General features: G+C 57.8%; 1 protein-coding gene across 22 annotated transcripts in view; it reads right to left on the reverse strand.

Annotated features, from left to right (window-relative positions):
- DYSF (dysferlin) overlaps positions 1 to 15958 on the reverse strand; it is a 224180-nt gene that overhangs the window by 78956 nt on the left and 129266 nt on the right. For all 22 annotated transcript variants that reach the window (XR_008200104.1, XM_052647718.1, XM_052647736.1 and 19 more), the window contains 5 exons: positions 14643 to 14736; positions 14104 to 14181; positions 5614 to 5795; positions 1876 to 2016; positions 1033 to 1062 (listed from right to left, as the gene is read on the reverse strand). Coding sequence is in view for 21 of the 22 variants with exons in the window: in XM_052647718.1 (XP_052503678.1) it covers positions 1033 to 1062; positions 1876 to 2016; positions 5614 to 5795; positions 14104 to 14181; positions 14643 to 14736 (525 nt within the window). In the remaining variant the exon portion in view is untranslated. The remainder of the gene's footprint in view (positions 1 to 1032; positions 1063 to 1875; positions 2017 to 5613; positions 5796 to 14103; positions 14182 to 14642; positions 14737 to 15958) is intronic.

A 15958-nucleotide genomic window follows, 5' to 3' on the forward strand; every position in this document is an offset into this window, starting at 1 on the left:
AGACCCAGCTACGATCCCTGGGTCGAGAAGATGCCCTGGGAAAGGCAACGGCTACCCACTCCAGTATTCTTGGCTGGAGAATCCCATGGACAGAGGAGCCTGGCAGGAGTCCACGGACTCGCAAAGAGTCGGACACGACTGAGCGACTAAACGTATTCACTTCCCTGCCTCATAAGCTGGGAGGCTTCTGGACAGAGCCCAACTGCCTAGGCTCTCAAAGCTGCCGCTGGGCAACCCTTGGCCAAGTATACGATTCCCAAATCAAGTCAGCCCGGGTACCAGAAAAAGGTGTACATTTTTCATGACCCTCAGGAGAAGGAAGGGGAGGAGGGTGATGGGAACCAAGTCCCCATCACTAGCAGAGGAAAGAAAACTGGATCTCGGTGGGAACACTGAGCTGGGAACTACAGTCAGTTGATCAGACTTTCTGACAGGTGAGTGATTCTGAAAGGGAATCCCCGGGAGGGCTCGAAAATACCCAAGGTGCTGCGCTGCCTCTCAGAGTTGGCCTCAGTAGGTCCAAAGTGGGACCCCAGTTTGGCATTTCTAACAATACCTACCTTGGTGATGCTATGCTAAGAACCACTGGCCTGAGTCAACAGTTCTCAGCTCTGGCTGCACAGTCCCATCTCCAGGGCAGCTTTGAATGATACCAGTGCCTGAGCCACAGCCCCAAAAGATTGTACTGCATTTGGTCTGTGCTGGCACTGAGCACTGGTGAGTATTAAATCTATCCAAGGGATTCCAACACGCAGCCCAGCGGACAGCCACTGGGCTGGATGACCGACGTGGTCCCTTCCATCTGAGTCTTCTGTGATCCTTGGACTTCTCAGGGAAAAAAGGCAGGGAAGCCTGAGCTAGGCAGGGACCCCAGCCCCCACCCACCCTGCCCCTAAGACCTCACCCACACCTTCCTCGGCTTGAAGGCAGGATGGTGGTGACGTGTGCCTACTGCCCTTCCTAGCCTGGGAGGGGGCTGCAAACACGGGGAGGGGGCGAGCTTGAAGAAGCAAAGTTAAGAGTGAGCCTTACCTCAAAACCAGGAATATGGTGGATGGCCGGCTAGGGTGAAAAAAAGACCTCTGGTTAGGCGCCTGTCACCCAAGGCCCCACCAGCATCCTTTCTGCCCTGGCCAAGCAAACACATTCCCAACCACAAGTTGACACTCATGGAATATGTCTGCGATTGGACAGTCCCAGGATCTGCAGACTATTCCTGGAAAGCCTCAGGATTCCTGGGAAGTGCCTGGTAGGCAGGTGCAAGGGAAGCCAGGTTAGCCGCATGCCATGTCCCCTCCAGACACTTCCACCACAGCAGCCTCACTTCTGGCCGGCTTACATTTTAGAGGTTCACATCACACTAAGAGCAAATTGGAAGACATGGCTCTAACCCACACCCCCTATTTTATAGCAGGGAAGTGGCTGGCCAGGGTCACACAGCTAGGCTGTGGTGAGCCAGCACTAGAACAGACGTCCTGTCCTGCCCTGTCCCTGAAGTCCCCTTCCCCAGGACAATTAGGCCCCCTAAGCAGAGGACAGAGGTCTTTCTCCCAGAAACTGTGTCAGGAAAAAGGCATGCAATGACCAGAGGACTCAGACATTTGAACACAGTTCAGATTTCAACTTTCTGCCCCAGTGTAGATCGCGTCTTGATTTGGGGTTCAGAAAAGATGGACAAAACTGGTTCTGGCAGGAGGCCTAAGATGCAGAGGTGGCCCTTCAGCGCTCCGCTAAACGCAGGCCCTTGGTGAGGGAAGAAGGATGTATCCGAGGCCCCTCGCCTCCACCAGACCATCCCTTCGCCGGGCCTCCCACCCTCCCCGGCTAGGCGCTCCCGACCTGGGCCTCCTGAATCCAGACGTGGACCAGCCTCACCTTCTCTCTCTGGATGAGCTCAAAAGAGGCCAGCAGTTCACCGGCGGGCTGGCTGCCCCTCGTCAGTGGGAACCAGGCCAGCCGGGGCATCCGTTCCAGGCTCGGCTGGCAGATGCAGCGTCCCATGAACTCATCTACACCCTAGACCAAGCGTGGAGAAAGGAGAGTCAGCGTCCCCCAGCCCCAGGTCTGGGGGCCTCAGAGTTGTCACCAGACCTACACCTGGCCACCTGAACTGGAAACGGCCTCAGAAGTCAGGGCAGCCCCTGGTGCAAAATGGTAAGTTCTGCCTCCCTTAGAAGGCTGTGAGGAAAACATGTGTGTGGCCCCATGCCACTGTTGCTAGAGCTGACTCCCATCACAGAGGCCCTCTGTTGGTCCAACTAGCATTCACCTTGCTTCAATTTAACCAAGCTCTAAGCCCATTAGAGTCAAAAGTGATAGCCACCTAGCATTTCCTGAATGTCCTCAGCAATACAAGTGCTTGACATTTCCCAGGACTTCTGTCTCTCCTATTCATTTCACCTTCAGACCCCCTCTCCTCCAGTTTCCACATGGGGAGACTGTGATCATGCTCATCAAATTAAATGCATCTTGTTAAAATGAAGTTTGCATCTTTTCATTCCTTTGCTCTGTGCCTTCCATGACCTGCAGTGCCTAGAGGCTGAGGTGTGAAGCCCTCCTGGCATGGAAGGGCCGCTCGCTGGAGCCCGCTCGCGCCCCCGTCTCATCCCTTCCCACATGTCTTCCACTCTAGCTGTTGCGCTCAGCTGGCCTCACCCCAGCCTTTACTCTGGCCATTCCCCTACCCTGCTGCACTCTGCTCTTCTCAGCCATCACCCACAGCCCTGCCCAAGTTCAGCCCTTTGATGTGGACCCCTGGGACCTTGCTGACCTGTGAACTCCAGCCTTACGGTTAGCTTCCCCAGGACAGGGGCCACAGACAGCACCTGGGTCTCAGCCAGATGGTGCTGCAGCCGTCTCAAGCCCTGGTGGCTTGCCCAAGGGCACTCATCCGGAAAAACCCGGGCCAGGGCTGGGAGGCATCCCTACCTGTGGTCACCTCACTGCTGAGGACATTGTCCAGAGCCATCTGGAGTGGTCACCAGCTAGATGGCCCCCTCAGTGAGGGAGAATCCAGCACAGACCCTCAGAGTGGGCACCAGCCACAGCGGTGGGGAGGATCCCGGAGGCTCCCCTGGGCTCAGTGTTGCCCTTTAGTCACTGGGTCATGGAGAGGCTGGAGGAGGGGCATCCTTGCAGAGCCCGGGCAGCCAGGACTGCAGGAGCTCAGGGCAACGGATATTTGCCAACAGGTACAGCTTCATCTGACTATGTTATCAATAAGCAGGACCCCGGGGCCCACCCACCCAGGAGAGGCCATGGTGCTCTACCACTGGGGTCCCTCGCAGGCACTGGCCTGAAGGAGAGAGAGTGACATTTGCGTGACATTGGTGAAAGTGGAGGTGACGTGCTATGGGAAGAGTGAGACCAAGTCCAGTGGCCTCCCGCCCGCCCCATGCCAGCACTTGCACCTACTTCTGTGACGTCCCCTGGTCCAGAACCCTGCAGTCCTGCCAGCTCCCACTCATTCCTTCCCCCAAGGTTCCAGGCCCTGAGCTCTTCCCCAAAAGACCCTTCCTCCAGTGGCTCAGCCCCCATGGAGCCAGCTTTTTCTTCCAAGGGCAGAGCCAGCAGGCCGGCCTCCCCAGTCCAGGCCTGCGTTGCCCGCTGTCACCTGGTGGGGGTGCCCTCACTGGCATCACCTTCAGCCACCCTCCGGTCATCACACCATCCTACCCAGTCATGGCAACTCTTTCTGGACACATCTTTGAAACTCGGCCCCCTTCCCTTTCTTCCACTGCTACCCACAACCCGGGCAGGGCCGCTTGGCCAACCTCGTGTCTCTCTCCCAGTAGCATCCCACCCCTCCTTTATAAAATGTTTCCCGGACTCCGCTACACCTCCAATCCCCTGACCTCTACTCCTTGCTCTTCCCTCCCCACCCTGGCCCTCCCTCGTACTGTGCTAATACCCCCTGCCTCATCCCAACACCTCAATCTCACATTCCCCAGAGCCTGTCACATTCCAGCCCACCACTCTCTCCCTCCTGAACTTTTCCTGTCCTATACAGGAGCCACCAGCATCCAGCAGTTAAATTTACGTTTAGTGGATTAAACTGAAAAACAAAGAAAATACGTCTTCTCAGTTGGACTAGGCACATTTCAACTGCTCAGCAGCACACGCTGCAAGTGGCCCTCATTTGGGAAGCACGCCTACAGAGCCTTCCCAGCAGCGCAGCAGGTTCTGTGGGAGAGCACCACCCCCTGCTCCGTGCCCAGAAAGGACCCAGCTTGTATCACAAGCTGGCTTTCAGGAGGAGCCCCTGCCCTGTGGCCTCTGAGCCCCTGCTGTGAGGAGGAGCCCCCGCCTGCGGCCCCTGAGCCCCGGCTCCCTGGAGGAGCCCCTGCCTGCAATCCCTGGGCCCCGGCTCTTAGGAGGAGCCCCTGCCCTGTAGCCCCTGAGCCCCGGCTCTCAGAAGGAGGCCCTGTCTGCAGTCCCTGAGCCCCTGCTCTCAGGAGGAGTCCCTGCCCTGTGGCCCCTGAGCCCCGGCTCTCTGGAGGAGCCCCTGTCTGCAGTCCCTGAGCCCCTGCTCTCAGAAGGAGCCCCTTCCCTGTGGCCCCTGAGCCCCGGCTCCCTGGAGGAGCCCCCGCCTGCTGCCCCTGAGCCCCTGCTCTCAGGAGGAGCCCCTGCCTGTGGTCCCTGAGCCCCTGCTCTCAGGAGGAGCCCCCGCCTGCGGCCCCTGAGCCCCGGCTCCCTGGAGGAGCCCCTGACTGCAGTCCCTGAGCCCCTGCTCTCAGAAGGAGCCCCTGCCTGTGGTCCCTGAGCCCCTGCTCTCAGGAGGAGCCCCTTCCCTGTGGCCCCTGAGCCCCGGCTCCCTGGAGGAGCCCCCGCCTGCTGCCCCTGAGCCCCGGCTCTCAGGAGGAGCCCCTGCCTGTGGCCCCTGAGCCCCGGCTCTCAGGAGGAGCCCCCGCCTGTGGCCCCTGAGCCCCGGCTCTCAGGAGGAAGCCCCCGCCTGTGGCCCCTGAGCCCCGGCTCTCAGGAGGAGCCCCTGCCTGTGGCCCCTGAGCCCCGGCTCTCAGGAGGAGCCCCTGCCTGTGGCCCCTGAGCCCCAGCTCTCAGGAGGAGCCCCTGCCTGTGGCCCCTGAGCCCCTGCTCTCAGGAGGAGCCCCTGCCTGCGGCCTCTGAGCCCCGGCTCTCAGGAGGAGCCCCCGCCTGCGGCCCCTGAGCCCCGGCTCTCAGGAGGAGCCCCTGCCTGTGGCCCCTGAGCCCCGGCTCTCATCTGGACTGGGAACCCCACATGAGGGGCCACTCGGCCCAGTACAATGTGTGGAGTCAATGCAGCTCTCCAATGAGGAGGGGGAACCCAACTGGGATCTTATAAGCAAGCTAGAGACAGAGAAAACCCAGGCTCCCAACCCACAGCAAAGCACCCTGGCCAGATCTGTCCCTTTCCTCTCTCATGGACCCAGCACACTTGCCAGCAATTCATGTGTAATTACTCTGAAATTTTCACCACTCTGCAGCCTGTGGGGTCAGGGAGAAGCCACCAGCCCCAGCCTCGGGAAGCGCCCATCTGGCGGGGCACCCATCCCTCACAGCAGCATCTCCCCCTGGGTGCTGGGCCCTGGAGAGGGTGGCCAGTGAGGGCTGGGCAAGGGAGGCGGGCAGACTCACGTAGGTGTCGTGGTCATACAACTCCACCACAATGCTGGGCGGCTGCTCGGCAATGCTGCTCGGCTCGCCAAAGATCTCGATCTCGTAGAAGATGAGCGTCTGGTCCCAGGTGGGGTTCAGGGTGTTCTTAGCCACCACCGTCTTCTGGCTCTGGTGCAGGAAGGAGACGACTGCATAGGGATCTGTGTGGGCCGGGCACAGGGAAGGGAGACAGGACACAGCAGAGACCGTGAGAGTCGCCCGCTCAGGAGTCATGTGGCCACAAAGCTGAAGCAGGGCTGTGGCTGCCGCTCTGCAGCAGCAATGTCCAGGCTGGAGACATGTCCCAGGGGGGCTCTCCCCCCACCCCCGGCTTCTGTGAGCCAAGCTGGTGACAACCGCAGGGAGATGGGGCCAAGATCCAGGAGAGCAGGCCCAGAGATCCAGAGAGCTCCCCCTCTGGGCTCCTTTCTGGACTGGTTGCTGGGGGCAAAAGTCTAGCTGAAGGAGGTGAGAGCCTGGATGGTGCATTCATTTACTCATTCATTCATCCATCCAGGGTTTCCCAGGTGGCGCTGGTGGTAAAGAATCGTCTGCTAATGCAGGAGACATACAAGATGCAGTCAATCCCTGGGTGAGGAAGATCCCCTGGAGGAGGGCATGGCAACCCACTTCAGTATTCCTGCCTGGAGAATCCCATGAACAGAGGAGCCCGGCAGGCTACAGTTCATAGAGTCACAAAGAGTGGGACACGACTGAAGCAACTTAGCATGCACACACACATATCTTCAAGATGGTTTGGAATTATCAACACTCATCCTGCAAGCTTTTACTGAGTGCCTTCTGCAGGCCAAGCTCGGGGCTAGGTGATAAAGACTGAGAACACATCTGGAGCAATACAAAAACCTATACAAAAAAAAAAACAAACATAAAATTGCCATTTTGATCATGCTTTGAAGAGTAGCAGTGAGGTACAGTGGTGTGTAAGAGAGGAGTCTAGCTTTATCAACAGAGGCAGAGTAGAGTGCAGAGGGAGGTGCCAGTAGACTGGCGTGCCTAGGTCTGCATTTCTGCAAGCTTCTGCTGGCTGTCACGGGAGAACAGACTAGAAGGGGCACAAGTGGGTGCAGGGAGGCCAGTTATGACACTGCTGCCAGGGTTCAGGCAGAGGGGGTGGTAGCATAGACGGGTGGGGGAGTTAAAGAGAAACAAAGGGATTCGAGGGCTGTTGAGAGCTGGGGGGCAGTGAGGAGAACCTCAAGATCCCAGCAGCTCCCTGCCACCTCCAAACTCCTTTCTAACCTGCCAGCTCCAGTCATGCTGGCCTGGGACCCACCAGGAGTCATCCCTCGGCCTGGTCCCAAGGTGTCACTAGAGAAATTTCTAGGGCAGTGGTTCTCCAATGTGAGGATGCAGAGATATCACCTGGAAGGCCAGCCCCACCCTCAGAGACTCCCTCATCAGGTCTGGGGTGGTGCCTGAGAACTGACATTCCTAACAAGTTCCCAGGTGGTGCTGATGCTGCCTTTCAGGGCTACACGTGTGAACCAAGGCAGCAAAGGGCCATGGGACTGAGTGCATATAACCTGGGACAGGAGCGAAAGGCTGGGAGGAGGGGCTCTCCCAGCTTCTCTCATCAGGGGCCAAGGTCCAGTGTGCTGCCATTCTGTAAGACTCAAAGTGCCAGATGCTGAGGCCACGTGGACAGAGAAGTCTGAGGGTGCAAGAGGATGGATGCTCAATGCCTGGCAGGGCAGAACCCAAATGCCCTGTCACATATCCTCTACACTTGGCACCTTCTCCATCCCGCAGCACCTTGCACCCCACAGGACGGCCCCAGTGTGACCTCAGATGGCCTCAGCACCAGACATCTAGTGCCCGGATGTCCAGCTGGTTCTGGGGCTGAGATGGGGAGGGGCAAGCCAGGATCCCTGACTATAAAGAGACCAGGTGGCAGTCCACGGCCACTGCACAGGAGGCGGCAGACAGTGACCATCGAGGAGGTGGAAAAGGTGGCGTGAGCGTGGGAGGACTCCCATCAAGGGACAGGGTACAGGATTGTGGCTATTGCCCAAGGGGCTAGTTTGAAGGGTGACAGGGGGATCTGAGTTAGGAGGCAGAGGCTATGGGCACTCACTGGCCAAACAACGCTGGGTTTGGCTAATGGGAGGCAGCCACCAGGCTAAGACCAGTTTGCAGCCTTCAGGCACAAAAGCACAGTGGGGTGGAGGAATTCCTACAGGAATCCTGGAGGGCTTCCTGTAGGAAATCAGCTTTGAACCTGACTCTGGCAGTAGAAGAGGGCATTGGGAGGACGCTGGCAGAAGAAGAGGCAGGAGAGACGTGTCCACCTCTCACCACCTCCACCTGGTGGAGGCCTCCCTGGCACAGGGCTCCCTTCCCATGCACCAGCCTGGCAGGGCTGCCCGAGCCATTCCCTTCCTGCCCCTGGCAGGGCCCAGCGGCGTCTGTGCGTTTAATGAAACCGTCTGGCTGTGATACCATCAGCTCCAAGCTCGGCAGAGAACCTCTCCCCGGTTCCAGTAAAGGAAAGAGGGAGCGTTCCGATAAATAAAACCATATTAGAGAGCCAGCGAAAAAGCCCCTTTTGTTCCCACCCCCTGTGCTTCCCAACGCTTTATTTTTATAAGCACGGGGGCCCCAGACCGACCGCGTTTACACAGAGATCACAATTGCACATTGTGGCGGCCGGCACGCTGTATTGGTGTTGGCAGCACCCCCCACGCTGGCCCCCGAGCAGGCGACTCCTTCCAGCAGCCCCATCAGCACAGGCAATGAGCTCAGCACGGGGGAAGGGAGGGGGCGGCTTTCAAACAAAAATCACCCAGACCCACACGCGCGCCCCGCCCGCCCAGGGGAGGAAAAAACACACAACAAAGGCATTGTAAGGAGCGGGCCTGGAGGCCTGGGGCCTCAGACACTGGGCTACTGTGTGCCGGGCCCTGGCCTCTCCCCACACAAGGCCCAGCCCCTCGACAAAAGAGAAACAAGGGGGGCTGGGGTGTTGCTGAAGCAAGGTGGTCAGATGAAGGGAAGCCAGACAGACGCACAGACACAAGCCTCTTCCAGGAAAGCCAGGAGGAGGGAGAGGCAGGTCTCAAGAAGAGGGGGAGGGCAGGGGGGAGGCCGGCTCTTCCCAGGGCCACGCTGGTAGGTAAGGGCTAGCATCAACCTCCAGCCTCACCTGCCAAGCCGCACGGAGATCCCCCTGAGGCGGAAGCTGGCTTGGAGCTCTGGAGGACCACAGGCTGTCCAGGGAGCTCCAGCCAAGAACACACAAGGGTTCTACAGGAATTCAACACCGTGGGAGGCCCCAGACAGCTGACTGCTGGACCTGCAGCCCTGCGCCCCAATCTCTGTGACATTCCTGGAGCTCCGAGGAGGACCCTTCTCCAGTCACAATACACTCCCTCCAACAGCTCAGACCACCAGGGTGAGGGACAGGACAGGAGGCGTTGTACCCCTTGTCAGAAAAAGGGGCTTTGCCTCAGAAAGACTAAGTCTCCAGTGCCTGCTCACACATGCCTGGGACCAGACTCCCTGACTCCAAGTCAGTGCTCCTTCTTCCAGTCGTGATCAGGGTAAAAGGCCTCTTAAGACAGGGTGGAGTAGATTGCTAGTAAGCAAGGCAATGCAAAGAAAAACTACAATACAGCAGTATTTTTCGTATAAAATTAAGAAAAATTTGTTTAGATTTATAAAACCCAGTGTTGGCGAATAGCTGATGAAATAGGTATTCTCCTTTATTGCTGGAAGCAATTCAACAACCTTTAGGAAAGCAATTGGGCCGTATGCCCTGAACAACATTAAACTGTTTACACCCCGTTTCCCATATTCCTGGGAATCATCCAAATTAACCAGAAAGCTATATGAACCAAGATGTTCACTCCAGCATTATTTGCAATCCATCACTCGTTCAGTATACAGTTATTGACTGACCAGCGCGTGGTAGATAAGCACAGTGCTTTGAATATGAAGGCGCATCAGACGTGCTCCAGACTCTTAAGATCATGACTGCTGCTTAGAAATGGTAACTAAACATCAGTTATAACCCAAGTGATGAGCAGCTTCCTAGCAAAGTGTTCAAGGCACTAGGGGTTGCAGTAGGCTGTGGAGCCCGGTGGCCTCAAGTCAATACTTCCAAAGGAGGCCTTCCCAAGTGTCAAGAATAAGGAGGTAACCAAGACAGACCAAGGAGAAGGGGGCATCCAGGCACCCAGGACAGCATGGGCAAAGGAACCAAAGAGCAGTGGGGGGACAGCGAGCCTGTCTGAAGCAAGGAAGGGAGCTTCCCGGGCTGCAGGAATAGAGGACGAAGGAGAAGGCAGGTGGGCAGACCACAAACGGTCCCAGATTCACACCGAGTTAGCTGGATTGAATCCTGTCGATCACTGTTTCCCAAAATATGCTCTAAGCAAGGCGAGTTCTCGGGGGAACGAAGGAACGCTTGAACAAGTTGCACGGGCTCCTTTCCTGCAGCCCCCCCAGAGCCTTCAGTGCCACTGTGCACTGTAAATGGCTAAGCGTGCAGTGTTTCCCAGCCTCTCTCACTCAGGAACCCTTTTTAAGTGGAGCGTTTCACAAGCCTCCAGTGCACCTTGGAAAATAGCTTCTTAAGCTCATCGGGAGAATTCCCCCAGCCAGAGCCAAACTTAACAGAAAGCTGTGCTTCAGAAGAGGGGGGTGGGCTGTGACTGGAGTCCAGACAGAGGAAGCCCACAAGCAAGGACTCCTCAGCCCCACTCAGGACAGAGTCTGGACCTGGGGGGCCCACAGAGGTGACCTGAGCCAGGGGGCAGCCGTCGTTCAGCAGGCCTCACTGTGGCCTGGCATCAACACCCCTCAGGACCACCCAACTAGCATGTGACCTCCCAGGAACCATGAGGCCAGCAAAGAGAGCACTGGACTCTCTACTTTGTTGGCAGACACCCCACCCCCATAAATTATTAACTTGGCATTTGGTCCACAAGCCTCTCATTTTCTTCATTAACCAAGCCCAGCCCCTGAGCCCACTGACCCACGACACTTGCAAGGAGGAATTTCTGCGGCCTGAATCCAAGGGCGGTGTCCTGGACTATGAGCTGCCCAGGGGTCCTCCATCGTGGTGGCAGCTCTGGAAGCAGAGCTTGTGGCTCCCTCAAACCACACGGGTGGTTCCAGGCTTGGGGAGAAAGCAGAGAAGAACTCCCTGGAGTATAACTGGGCAAAGGAAACGGTGTCCTCCCCAAGCCTCTTTGAGAAATATCCGTCCACAGTGATGAGCAACTCAGCTCTGAGCGCTGGTTAGAGCCACACTACTGCCCATGACGCATAGCATTAGGGACGTGTGGTTTCTAGGTCTGGAGCCCTATCTTCTCCATTCTAAATAGATCCAGTTCATAGGCCAGATGCTCACCCAGCAGTGGCAACCCCATCCCAATGTAAGCCATTTGAAGTAAGCATCAGTTCACATTTTTTATACCTAATCACTACCTTGGCCACACACACTCACAACCACACAAACACAGGCCACACACACCCTTCCAGGGGTCCAGAGGATATGTGCCGGCCCTCCAGGCAAACCCCACTGAGGCAAAATCCTCAGCCTCCCTGCACGGCAATATCGCCACAAGCTCCCTCCCCACCTGAGTTCAGTGTCACTCAACAAGTGTTTCCTGGGCAATTCCTGTATGTCCCCCACACCTTCGGCCAAGGAGAAGGAAACAAACACAGCACCAACCTTGGGGCAGTCCCAAGGCCACACCACAAGGGACAAGCAGAGGTCACAGCCCAGAGCCACGGGAGCCCGCAGCGGGAGAAAAGCCGGAGGGCTTCCCAAGGAGGGCCCTCACGGCCTCAGACACCAGCAGACCGGCTGGAAGGTGGGACCAGTGACACACTCTGCCGCACTGGACCCTCCCCCGGCCCCAGACATGCCTGATCCACACAGGAGTTTCCTCTGAGAAATGCCAGCCGGTGGCCATGCACAGCCTCCAGCCGCCAGCCACCCCAGGGTCAGTTCCAGGGGAGAAACTGCTTTGGTTTAGGGTTTGGGAGTGAAAATAAACACTCTGGGTTTTATAGGTTCACCCGTGTTGGCTGCTGTTTTCCTTTCCAGCAGCTGCTCAATCAGGCCTTTCATTCAGAAGCAGTGGCCTCGGAGGAAGCCCTGGGCAGTGCCCTCAAAGCTCAAGGGATGTTTATTTGGGGGCAGGGGTGGAGCTAGGATGGAAAGTGTGACGTCTCCTGCGGGCGGTACCAGGCTGACCCTGCCTGCCGTCCCCAGAGGTGCAGGTCCCCCAGGGGAGCTCCCCTCCTACACGCCTGCCACAGTATGGCCCACAGAGAAGGGGTCCTCCACCTGCACCCCACTTCACTCCTCCCACACCTGCACCCCCACCTCTCACACTCTCCCCTGAAGGAAGAGGAAGCAAGACTGGGAATTAGGCCACTTCTCTTTTCCTCAGGGTAGGTGCTGAGTGTCAGAAAGCATCCTGGCCACGGTTCCCAGGAAATTGCAGTGGCAGGGATCGGCCTCCCACCTGCCAACGCCCCTGCACTGCGCTTGCCACTCTCTCAGCACCCCGAACCCGAAGCACAGAGGAGCAGTTGCTCCATCCACCCCACGTCCAGCGGCACGGAGCTAGGGGAAAGGCCACTGAGAGGAGAGGAAGGTGAGGAGGCACCGCGGCCGGGGAGGAACCAGGGTCGCTCCCCAGGCTGGGGAGGAGCAAGACCTGGAAAGGGGCATGGATGGGTGGCTGTGAGCTGAGTGCCAGTCTATAAACAGAAGGCCCCTCTCCCAAAGGAGCTCAGATCACCCAACTAAGCACCAAGCGTTTGGAAGCGGGGCACATCACTTGTCAGCTATTTCAGCTCAAGCAATTTAGTTAGCCTACCTGAGTCTCAAGTTCCTGGTTGGTAAAATGGGGATGTTAAATGCCTACTTCATAGAAGAGTTGTAAGGGTTATATGAAATAACACGAGTAAAGTGCCTGGGTTCAGAGTAAGCAGTCAGTGTTAGTTCTTTAGCGCTACAGGTTCAAGGTAAGTCAAGGTCTCTTCCTTGAGGAGCTCAGGGTCATGGAGGGAAGAATGTGGCAGAGACACATGGCAACTGATCTGTGCAGGGGGCAAGGGCTCTGGGAGAGGCGCTGGCAAGGTCCTAACCAAGTACTGGCGGGGGAACAAGCAGCTCGGCTTGGGGAAGGGTCAGAGGGCATGTGGGCTGGGTCTTGAAAGATGAGTGGGAGTTCACTGGACCAAGAATAGGGAGGGACTGTGTTCCAGGCACTGACCCAATGGCCAGGAACGTGGAAGAGCTAGACAACTTTGACAAGAGTCGGCGCAGCCAGAGCCTAGGGGAGAGAGACCTAGGAAAAGATGAAACTGGCGAGGTCTACAGGGTCAGATCACAAAGGAGTTGTCCACTAGGCTAAAGAGTTCTGGATTTATGTGTTGTGAAAGTGAAAATGTTAGTCACTAAGTTGTGTCGGACTCTTTGTGACCCCATGGACTGTAGCCTACCAGGCTCCTCTGTCCATGGAATTCTCCAGGCAAATTCTTGCCTGGAGCGGGTTGCCATGCCCTCCATCAGGGGATCTTTCTGACTTGGGGATCGCACCCAGGTCTCCCACATTGCAGGCAGATTCTTTACCATCTGAGCCGCCAGGGAAGAAGCCCATTTGTGTGTTAGGATCTGTTTGAAATCAGGGGAGTGACAGGACCAGATCTGTCTGGGGTGGTGTGGAAAGTCACAGGGAGGCCAGGAAATGACCAGCGTGCTCAGATAAAAGGGCATGGCCAGTGCGAGACAGCAGCCACAATGCTGAACAGGAGGGAACAGTCTCCGAGACTCGGGAGCCAGAATCAACAGAGCTGGGCACCTGCTTGCTTCCAGCCTGATGGGCAGTACAGGCACATCGAAGCAATGCCAGGACCGAGGGAGGAAGTAGAGGGGGGCCTGGATCTGGGGGAAGGGGGCCCAAGGAGTTCGTTTGGAACAAGATGAATTGCGGTGACTGAGTCTTCCAGAGGAGACACTGAAAATACAGCTGGGTATAAGGGGCTTCTAGAAACTGAAGACCTGGAAGTTTCCCTGACATGAGCAGTTCCTGGGTTGGTAGGGGGACCCTAGTGTGCAAAGAAGAGAACACACACGGAACTTCTCGGGGGCATCAGGCTCAGGGGGCAGTGAAGTGGTTAGCAGGAACAGGTAGAGCAGAAAGCTGCAGGAGACCAGGAAAGAGGGGTGTCCCAGGGCCAAGGCCAGAGGGGCTCTCGGGGGCGACAGTCAGTACAGCCAAACCCCACAGAGGGGTCAAGGAGGCCCCTGCAACCCGGAGACACAGTGGGCTTACAGCAGCCCCTAACTCCACAAACCGAACAGACACAGAGCCCACCCACGATCAGGGGAAGCCCAGGCCACATTCCCTGTGGGCCGAAGGCCCTACAGCTCTGTTCCCAGCTCTCAGTTCCTGGCCCCTGGCTCTCCCCACTCCTCCCACCTACCGGAAAAAGAGTCCTTGTCCATTGCAGGCAGATCCCGGGCCTGGTACATGTAGCAGCGTAGATGGTAGCGGTTCCCATCTGCACCAGAGAAGAAACAGATGCCGAGTGAGGGGCTGCGGGTGACAGGATCTGGGGCTGGAGGATGGAGCGTGTCTCTAGGAAAGCAGTGGACAGAGGGGCTGGACGACAGACTACGCGTGCTAGGCTCTCAGGATCAGGAGAGCAGACCACAGCCCGAAGGCGGAGCTGCAGAACAATGCGTCCTGGGCCCTGGTGAGCACTGGGGAGGGGCAGGGAAGGGGGAAGGGGTCAAATGAACCACAGGGACGGCCAGAATGCACCGCGCCTTGAACGCTGGACTTCAGGCTCAGCGTTGACACAGACACCACACACAGACACACACACGACACTGACCCAGCAACACAGACGCAGCTCTCCGCAGCCCCCGCACATACACCTGACCACGTAACCCACACAACCAGGGGCGTGAGAGGGACCCATCCGTGCCACCCCCGCAGATGCCTCCAAGCATCACTTACAGTCAAAGATGCAGGAAATCGTGGGTCTGTTCACACCAAAACTCAAGGTGGAGACGGACACGGAATCTTCACTCTTGTCATCCACCACGCCACCCTGGGGACACAGAGCTGGTCACAGCAGATTCTGACCCCAGAGGCTGGGGGTGGTGGGGAGACCGGCTCAGATAGTCAGGGCTCCAGGGTCCTTTAGACAAGGCTCTAGAGCGCTAATTTCACTCCAGATCCCACTGTCGAGTCCACAGGGAAAAGTCTCTCCCTTTCTAGTGGAGACTAGACAAGCCAGAAGGGGGTTTTGAGTTGTTCCAGCCAAAAAGAGGTTAGAGTTTGATAGGAGGAAGGACTCAGGGGCTCTCCAGGGTGGGGGTGGGAGTGGGGTGGAATCCATCGGGGGTCTGCCCAGGGTGAGGGGTTATGGGGAGCCCAAGTCTGGAGGGCCTCAAACAGCGTCTCTGTCCTCCCCTGCCTGGACACAGGGCTGGTGTGGGGACACACAGGCACGCAGCTGGGTCCCCAGCTCTGCAGAGAAGCTGTGCTGTGTCTTCTCATCTCTTACCAGCTCCCACTGTGCAGAGGGTCAGAGGAGCCGAGCCTGGGGACAAGGGCATGGTGGGGGGTGGGGGCATCTACACTCAGGCTCAGAAGCTCTGCATCAAGCTAGATGCCCAGTCCCCGCCCCTGTCCTCGCTGACCATGGGGCCATAAATCGCCTTCCCTGGACCACACGGCCTGGTGCCCTGCATCCCTCCACCACCGCCTCTGCCACATGGCAGCCCCTCATCGAGGATGAGCCCCAGCAGGAGTCAAGGCCCCCGGAAAAAAACAGGAAACGTGCCCGTCACACGGCAGCCCGCCCTTCCAGACCTGGCCTTCTAGGACACCAGTTCCACCAGCCTCTTGTGGCAGGAGCCCAGCAGAAGGGCCAGGGAGAGCTGGACAGCCTTCCTCTGCCACCCACTCCCTCTGCATGGCCCTTCCCCTCTCCCCACACTGTCATCCGCCCCAGTCCCTCTTCCCAACACCCAAGCACGCCCACCCTTGAAAGAAAACCCAGCCTCCCTTCCCATGGCCTTTTCAACCCACCCAGTCCCACCCAGAGTAGCCACTCCCCAAGGCCTTTCTGCTGGGCCACACTGCCCTCTACCTAGCAGCAGCCAGCTCCCAGGAATTTCAACCTCTTCCCAGGCCCTGCAGCTACACCCCCACCCCCACCCGCACCTCCAAACACGAGAGGCGCGGCCACTGACGTGCTCCTCCTCTCCAAACCATGCCCACCCTCAGGGCCTAGCTTCAGGCCCCTGGTCCAAGAAGCCTCCCTG

Source organism: Budorcas taxicolor, chromosome 11, assembly GCF_023091745.1.
Source record: "Budorcas taxicolor isolate Tak-1 chromosome 11, Takin1.1, whole genome shotgun sequence".
Taxonomy (NCBI): domain Eukaryota; kingdom Metazoa; phylum Chordata; class Mammalia; order Artiodactyla; family Bovidae; genus Budorcas; species Budorcas taxicolor.